The sequence below is a fragment of the Olea europaea genome, chromosome 11 (genome assembly GCF_002742605.1).
Source record: "Olea europaea var. sylvestris chromosome 11, O_europaea_v1, whole genome shotgun sequence".
Taxonomy (NCBI): domain Eukaryota; kingdom Viridiplantae; phylum Streptophyta; class Magnoliopsida; order Lamiales; family Oleaceae; genus Olea; species Olea europaea.
The window spans coordinates 31,914,512-31,923,851 of NC_036247.1; the positions used below are offsets into that span (position 1 = coordinate 31,914,512).

At 33.8% G+C, this 9,340-nt stretch overlaps 1 protein-coding gene across 9 annotated transcripts; it reads left to right on the forward strand.

The window, feature by feature from the left end:
- The first annotated feature begins 990 nt into the window (after window positions 1-990).
- On the forward strand, window positions 991-6,491 carry LOC111404080 (protein CIA1-like). Of its 9 annotated transcripts, XR_002704645.1 has the most exons (8): window positions 991-1,363; window positions 2,552-2,691; window positions 2,836-3,054; window positions 3,165-3,263; window positions 3,414-3,485; window positions 3,579-3,816; window positions 5,808-5,870; window positions 6,232-6,491. XR_002704645.1 is itself a non-coding variant. In XM_023032810.1 (5 exons), exons 1-3 carry the CDS (start codon window positions 2,584-2,586, stop codon window positions 3,207-3,209), a joined length of 372 nt encoding a protein of 123 aa, XP_022888578.1. In that variant the 5' UTR covers window positions 2,161-2,583; the 3' UTR covers window positions 3,210-3,263; window positions 5,808-5,870; window positions 6,232-6,491. The 9 variants fall into 9 exon arrangements, 1 of the variants encoding a protein (XP_022888578.1); XR_002704646.1 differs by lacking the exon at window positions 991-1,363 and having other exon boundaries at window positions 2,161-2,691; window positions 3,564-3,816; XR_002704643.1 differs by lacking the exon at window positions 991-1,363 and having other exon boundaries at window positions 2,161-2,691.
- Window positions 6,492-9,340: the final 2,849 nt, after the last annotated feature.

Here is a 9,340-nt window from a genome sequence, read left to right on the forward strand (position 1 = left end):
CTCAATATGGATGCGACGAAAGTACCACGTGGAAGCCTAACATGGACCGAATGTCACATGTCAGTAGGAGGCGAATCATTATGTATCGTGATTAACTCGGGGCTCACCTCACTATGACGCATAAGATAACCAGTTTTGGAGGAGAAATGCTTCCATGGGGCAGTCTCACCATCCACATGGATGGTGCGACCGCCCATTTCATCTGGGTAGCCTCCCCGACAAGATGGTGCTTCCTTATAGGACGGTCTCATTGTCACGTAGTGCGACTGCCCCATAGAAGTATTTCTCGTTTTGGAGGTTGGCTACTTGATGAACTCGAGGCTTGACATATGAAGAGAATTCTAATCCTATATATCTCTCTATCATGGACCGGTGAAGTAGTATTGGTTTCGTAAGTTCTTCTCAAATAAGGCAAAAACCCTCAATCATCATTATAATTCACTACAGACCTTTCCTTAGGTAAAAAGATTCGGGGAACAACATAATATTCTCGTGATAACTAAACTAAGGAACCACTTTCCAATACAAGGTAGCAATTATAAAAGTCATAAAATTGGATATATAACTATATATGACAAGACAGAAGCCTTGGTAACAAGAGTCAAAAGGACAAGTAAGAGGTATTCCCAAATCTCCTATAAATCCTCCACACTTGCACAAACAAAATTTATGCAAAAAATAGTGCACTCTTAACAGAAACTCTATCCATTTTTTTTTTTTTTTTACACTCGATATTTGATTTAATTGCCAGAATGCAAATGATTACTAGATCATATCTAGTATTACGCTATGTATTTAACACATAAATGGATGAGAATTTGTTGACAGTTGAGTTGTACGGATTTGAAGGTCAAACACGTCTCATTTGACATAATATGATAATAGAAAGTGTCAAATTTCATTGCCAATGAGGAAAATTGACAATAGCTCATAAATATGGGGGTCAACCTGATAATACCCAGACTACAAGGGCCTTTATTGATATTTTCCCCCACCTGACGCAATACGACACTTTCTCCCCGATTGCTCGTCTATTAGCACTGGCTAGCATGAGTCCACGGCATTTTCCCAACACCGGTGGCGGCGACGCGTGTATCTTCGAGGGTCTAAACACCCGTAAAGTCCTCACCTAAAACCTTAAAGTTATATATTACTACTTTTTAGAACGATGAACTTCGTCGATGAGAAATTCGAGCTGAGAGAAATTCAGTGACTCGAAGGCCACATTGATAGGGTTTGGAGCGTAGCTTGGAAACTGGGAAGTGGAGACAATGGTGTTCCTACCTTATTGGCTTTCTGTAGCGGAGACAAAACCGTTTGTATTTGGGAACAAAATCTCGCCACAAGCTCTTTCCAGCAAAAGGTTTCATTTTTCTCTTCATTCAAGCTTCTGTTTACCTGCTGAGATCGAGACGTGTCGACAAGAGTATAAACATATAAGATTATTCTTTGATCAACATAAATTGCAAATTAAGGCCTTAAATGATTTAAACTGCCTGAAGTTCTCGAGTGAAGATCATAGACTTTTATAATGGTATTGTTGAACGTAGATCGAAAGTGGTGAGGGGGTGAGGTTGCTTTTTTTTTACCCCTAACAATGCTGCTTTGCAGGCAGTCTTGGAGGAGACGCACACTAGGACTGTTAGATGGGGATGTCAATTGATTCGATTTTGATCCGAATCCAATGAAATTAACGGGAGATGGACTTAGGATATCAGTCCGATAACCCGATCAAGATCCAAATTCGATAATCCGTTAACTAAATGGAGCAAATATGTATATAGGTCAATCCGATCCGATTTATTATAATATATAATATATTTTATATATTATCGCATAATTTATTACACATAATTTTCTTTTTTTCATTTTAAAACTTGTATTATAATAAAACATAATTTTTAAAATACTAATAATATTATATAAAAGTATAAGGTTGTTAATTGAAATATATGAAGAGATTTAATTTTTTATTAATTAAAATAAGATAAAAATAATAATTAATTTATTTTATAAATCAAACTTATGTTTGAGCCACATTCTAGGAAAAAAAAATATATTATTTATGTCAAATCAATGAGAAATGTATGGTTAAAAAATAAGAAAAATTTTAAATTTACGTGTAATATTATTTTATTGAAAAATATATGATTGAAATGATATTAAATCACTGTTGAAAAATGTATTTTTTTTTAAAAATAATGTGGCTCAAACAAGCCCTAAACAACCAAAGGAGCCAACATTGGAATTGCTTTCATTATGTTCAACTTATCACTTCCCACATTTGATACTCATTAAAATATCATAAAATTTACAATCTATAAATAAGTGGGCCAAGAATTTGGTAAAAAGCTATCTAGGCCTTTTAATTCTAGGGTTAGAAATTGAATAAAATTTTTATTTTTCTAATTTTTTCAATTTTGTATCGGGTTATCGGATATCCGATAACACGACGAATCGGATATGGATTTAACAATCAAATATCCTTTAGATTATCAGATCGGATCAGGATAAGATAATTTTCTTAACGGATCGGATCGAATTTTGACAGATCCAATCCATTTACAGCCCTACTGCTAGATCATGTCCTGGTTGCCCTCTGGCAAATTGTTGGCGACAGCAAGTTTTGATGCCACCATTGCTATCTGGGACAATGTTGGTGATGATTTTGAATGCATTTCGACCTTAGAGGTATTGCATTTGATTTTATGTCTTGATATCATCTCGTGGATTTATATGTGGTTTGAGTTATCCAGTTTGTATTATTCCTTTGTTGTTGGACATTCTCAACTCCATATTGTCCCAATATATGATTAAAAATTATATTTACATCAGGGTCATGAAAATGAAGTTAAAAGTGTTTCTTGGAATGCGTCTGGCTCACTTCTTGCAACTTCTGGACGAGACAAATCAGTGTGGATATGGGAAGTATTATCCCATAATGAGTTTGACTGCGTTTCAGTGTTGCAAGGACATACTCAAGATGTGAAAATGGTCCAGTGGCATCCCTTTATGGATATTTTGCTCTCGTGTAGTTACGACAACACTATGAAGGTATATATAGAAGGAGGAAAAAGAATATTTTCTTGGTGTTTAAGATATTCAAGTTTGTTTGGCCACTTACAATATCATTAATATAACTGCCGTTTAATTCAACATATCAGGTATTGATAACTAAGGCAAGTCCAACTCTTGTATGTCTGGGCTGAGGATGGGGACAGTGATGATTGGCATTGTGTTCAAACTTTAGGTGAATCCAACAGGTACTTGTTGATATTTCATGGTCATATGTTCTGTGCTTCACTGGCCTGTAAATTTTTTACGTTGCTCTAAATGTATGATTGTGCATCAATAATTGATCGAGATTCTCCATTACTTTTGAGTACTCTTAAAATGTCTGCCTGTGTTTTCAGTGGACTTCAAAATGGTTTCCTGTAGGTATGCAGAGCACTCCATGATGCTTGCTCACATTTAATATATAAATGGTATTGTTAAAGCAGTGTCTTAGAAGTCTGTTTCAATCATGACAAAGAACGTTTGTTGTGAAGACGCTTGTAATGTAGTCATTGATTTTGCAGTGATGATCTTACCGTTAAGATATGGGGTGCTGCCATTACAAGGATGCAGTCGGCAGATGGAAATGCACCTTCGTGCGCTGCATATCAGCTTATTCATTTGATTCTCCATCTTTCCATATTATTAGATGTATATTTGGTTTTCTTTCAAAGATTTACCTTTTAGCAGCTAGATTCTTGACAACAAAACTTCAGAGTCTTCAAAGATGAAATGCTCACAATCTCGCTATTCTATCCACCTGTATGTAAGGATTGCATGCTTTATTGTTTAGAAGTTGTCAAATGACTAACAATTGAGGAAATTTAAAGGAGAGACATAAATAGGAAACTGAAAGGGATCAACTCATAATGAAACTATAGTATCAGGGCGGCTGAGCTTTGATTGAGCATAGATCAAATGACGATGGAATATCCGGTTTGCAGTTCATCTTAATGTTTATATGATGATGAATTAAATTAGACAAAAAACCACCAAATTGTCCTATTGCATTCACATACCCACTGAATTCATTTTAGAAATGAAAACATGAGCTGATAAATGAATGCTTTTTCAGTAGAAGGGAAAAATGCAAGTATGTATGTATATATATGTATATATATATATATATATCTCTTCTCCTTCTTCTTCTTCCATTTTCCCCTTATAACTGAAGTTTCGTTAGAATGTTGACTTGAGGCTAAGTTGAAATGTAAGGAATAACCATAGAAGAAAACTTTTTTGTTGTCCAAGATGGTTATGTAGCCAGAATAGAAATGATAAAGTGAAAAATGAAAGTTTTAGTCAATAAGTAGAGGTGACACCAGTAGAGGATAAATTAAGGGCAACACGGTTAGATGGTTGCGGCATGTCTTGTCTATGTCTGATATTAATTTTTTCATTATGCAAGGGAACTATAATGTTATGCATTATTGAATTGCTTAATTGGATACAATGCTTACTTTTTCCTTCATCAGAAGTTCTTCTAATGTTATTATATTGTGTTGCTCACATCATATCTTCATTCTGAAAATTTAAATGCATCTTTCACAGTTCAGTACTAGATTTGATCGTTAATAAAAAAAGGAAAGAAAATATTGAAGCTTTGGAGAACATATTGGGTAAATTGGAAGAATCTTATATAATGTTGAAATACTGAACTTAATTAATCTTTATCTCATACTTATAAATGGTCAGCTATATGGATACTCCGTTTCCCATCTACTCCATCCATAGTCCTTTTTAAAGTTATACAACATAGGCTTAAAACCTTGTACATTACCTCATTCCAAGTGCCGAACCAAGTAAATTCCCTTTGTTTTATCTTTTTTATATTTTCTCTACAAACCAATTTCGTGATCTGGGCTCTACAACTGGTATTGGGGCAGATAAAGGTTCTGGGATAAAGTACCGCTACTACCCATTTATAAAATTTGTGCACATGTCAAAACTTTGTTAAAAGAATGACTCCGGCAGCCCAGCTTACATGCAAGGAGGCGCTCTTGAAGGCAAAACTTAAATTAAATTGGCCCCATCTCTAAAAGCTTAACCCTTTAGATGAGGTGGTTCAACAACTATTAATTTATTTTCACTATGCAAGGAAAATGTATTGAATTATTAAACTCCAAAATGTTGGCGCTCTTATGTTTTTGACTAGCATTCTGATCTGATTGTAACGTAATTTATACTTATACAGTTGCTTGATTGGATACAATACTTGCTACTCATGGAACTGATGTTGGTTTATATACAGGATTTTATTTGAGTTGTGATACTTTTATGGTAGTTGCTTATTTTCTTTTCACAAGTTTTTCTAATGATAGTGTACTAATGTTGGCGCTCTTATGTTTTTGACTAGCATTCTGATCTGATTGTAACGTAATTTATACTTATACAGTTGCTTGATTGGATACAATACTTGCTACTCATGGAACTGATGTTGGTTTATATACAGGATTTTATTTGAGTTGTGATACTTTTATGGTAGTTGCTTATTTTCTTTTCACAAGTTTTTCTAATGATAGTGTACTAGCAGTTCAAAGTATATTTTTCTCCTTCATAATTAAATGCATTTGCTACAATTCACTGCTAGATTTGGTCGCTTTAATCTCGAATGTAATCAAGCAAGTAATGTATAAATGTGAAGGGTTACACGTATTGTTTTTGGGGTATTTTTATGAAAATTGTGTTGTCTGGTTTGAATTGAAAATCACCAATATGCAAATCGATAATACATATTCTTTTGCTTTTGTCAGGACACATCTTTGTACTCTCTTTGGTTATCATGATCGCACAATTTTTTCTGTCCATTGTTCAAGGTAGCAAGATGCGTTCACCTTATTCTCCTCCTATTCATTCACAATCTGTTTTTTTAATATGTATTCACACAGCTTGATGGTTTTAACTTTTCTGGCCAATGTTTATCAACAAAAAATATTTTGTGCTTGTATATGCTAATTTGAATCACATGTAACCTTGGTGAAAGAAAGGGATTAAGATCATCTAAAGAACTCAATGCAAGAACCAGAACCAAACGAAATGAATGAAATTTTGATATATGTGCACACGTCATTGAAAACCAGTTTCATTATGTCAATTCTCCTGAATATCTATACAGTTGCCATTACGTTTTTCCTGGTTTCATAATTGAAAGTTACTTTTTCTTGTATCTGTTTGCAGGTTGATGAACCTTTTTACAAATTACTTCTGAAGATAGAGAAGGCTCATGACATGGATGTAAATGCTGTACAGTGGTTTTCTGCGGTAAATATATTGAGAGATAGAGATACATATTACATGCATACAAATTTTGAAAGCAGTCTGCATAACTGATTAATATCTCTCTTGGGGGGTGGGGCGCGCGGGATGTGTAAGTGTTATGCCCTAGATCCAATCGATTTAGATTGTAAACGCTTTTAATATATTTAATGCATTTGATTTTGGCGAGATCTATTATTTATTTAAATTAATTTTGTGATAAATAATATTAAATAATAGAATCCGAAAATCCAATTTTTAGGTAATCTGTTAATCACAAGGAGTTGTGATTGTGAGATACAAATTACATATAATTGGATCTTGAATAAACCATGGTCGTAAGTAATAACAAGATACGGATATCGTTACTACAGTTAGACCATCACGTGTGGCATTTCTTACTTGTGAAGTAAGTAGCTGATCTCACGAGCTAAAGTGTGGTGACACTTAAATGAACACGTGGATGTCTTGTTATAGAACAAAATATTGGAGACCCGCTAAGAGATTCCACATGGATAACTATCTGAATGTTAGTGGCTAATCTCTAACGTTCGGTAGTGGAATTGGTCCTTTGACTTGAGGTCGTCATGGTACCTTATATGAGGACAGTCATATTTTGGCGGTGTTGGATGTTGCTCTGAAATGGGCCACTAATACGACATCGTTCGGGTTCGTCAAAAATCGTATGAAGGTTGTGATTGATCAATAAAGGATTCGTCACTCTTAGATAGTAGGAGATTATGATCTGCGTTTCATTCAATTAAGTCGATGATGAAATCCTTGGTCAAGGTGTACTCATAAGTCGAAAAGGACTTTTCGATTTATATTGACTTAATAGTGGAGTGAAAGATATAATCAATGATCGAGATTGACACAATTTCATATTTCGTAATTGATCGGATCGTATTGACAAAGGGATAATAGTTTCACGGTAAACAAACGAATTTGGTTTTGTCATACCACGTGATATTTTTCGTCACATGTATTGCCCTGACACATTGCTAGATGTCAATCAGGGACAACGAGTGTGAATTGACGATAAATTAAAATGGTGTATTAATTTATCAATTTTGATTAGATCAAAAATAATATTTCACGACATTAGGCATCGTGGTCGGGAATCTAATGAGTCGCACACAAAAGAGAATTGGAAGATTGCAAATTGTCAATTGGTTAATTTAACAATCGTTGGATAAATTAATTAATTGAATTTGTTATTTATATTCCCGAATTAATTAATTGGATTAATTAATTCACGGACCGGGTTTAATTAATTGGATTAATTAAATATTGGACCGGACCGGACCGGGTCCGTTTGGGTTTATATATATACAAAGCTAGGGTTTGAGGTCCATAAGGGTTTTCATTATTCTTGCTGGCATAAGAGAGAAACCTTAGCAGTTGCAGTCTATTCTCTATGTGGATTTCATTAGAGGATGGACAATTGGACAGCTGTGGGAGGCAGATTCAAGCTGTTGGAAAGGAATAACGCGAAGGAGTTTGCAAATTACAAGAAAATGTATATTTCTTATCACACTTTTTATCTAAATACAAAGTTGAATCCTGAATAGGAATTGAAATTTGTTAAATTTCGCTGTGCATGTTTAAGTAAATTCCCTATAGTGGTATCAGAGCCAACTTTGTATTTGTTAGGAATTGTTTAACGTGTTGATTAAATTAAATGTTAGTTTAATCACGTTCATTCCTAAATCTAGCAAATATAGTTTTAATTTTTTGTCTTTTTGGATCTGTTCTTGAAAAAAAAAAATTTGGGTCGAGAGGCAGGCGGAGCAGCCGCACGGCGCGGCAGGCGCTGCTATCGCGCTACAAACCGGTAGCGCGATACGCTGCTGGTTATTTCAATTGGGCGGTGCCGGTGAAAAGAAATAAAAAAAAAAAAATTTAGGTTTAGGGTTTTGGTGGAGACGGGGGCCTTTGTTGCAAATAATGTAATTAGGGGCCCCTGGTTGCAATTACAAAAATGGGGTCAATTTGCAATTTTAAAATCAGAGATCTATTTTGTAAATTTTGATTTTGGAAGGGTCTGCTGTTAATTTCTAATTTGGGTAAAGTTTGTAAAATTTCAAAAAGGTTTTGATTTTGAATTATTTTAAAAATGAGTTTTAAATTGGGTTTGACCCATGCCTTAATTTAGACCCAGAATTAAAAATTTATTTAAAAATTTGACGACTTTTATATTTTTGTTAAAATTAGATTTTAACTTAAATATTTAGTTTGACCCTTAATTGGATTTTATTTTGTTAGGAAATTTTGTCCTAAATTAAAATATTAATTCAATTTTATTAGAGTTGGACTCTAATATTACATTAATTAAAATTTGCTTTGAATTAGCACCACTTCCCTATGCAAATTAGTACTTAGAGTATGACTCTTATTTAATAATTAATTAAAATTTGATTTTGATTAAATTACTTCACCCAATAGTTATGGATTTAGAGTTGGACTCTAATTCGGGATTTAGTTAAAATTTGATTTTAATTAAATTGGCCCGTCAATTAAATTAATTAATTAATATGATTAATTAATTGTTTAATTATCTCGATCCCAAAATTTTGATTTAATTTTGACGACTATAATTGCTAGATTTATGAGACATTGCATATAATATTAGATATTATACATAGGAAATATTTATGTGATGAATGTTTGTGGATGATTATGGACTCAACCATATAGATGTGTTGAATGGTTGATTTACTTCTTATTGTTGTTGTGGACCTGCGAGCTCCTTATTAAATATTGGACCTGCGAGTCTGTTATTATTATTATTATTATGGGTCTGCGAGTCCGATTTCTTTTAGGCCTGTGTGCCAACTAGTATATGATACATGTTGCAAGTTCAGCTAATTGGAGGCGCAAGAAGAGGTGGACACCATGGAGATGGTAAATTGGTATTGATCCAATACTGTACCCCTTAGGAATTGACCAACTAGTTTTCCTTTTGGCTCGAAAAAATTAAATAGAACAAGTCCATAATCATCCATACTATTACTTATATATATATATATAT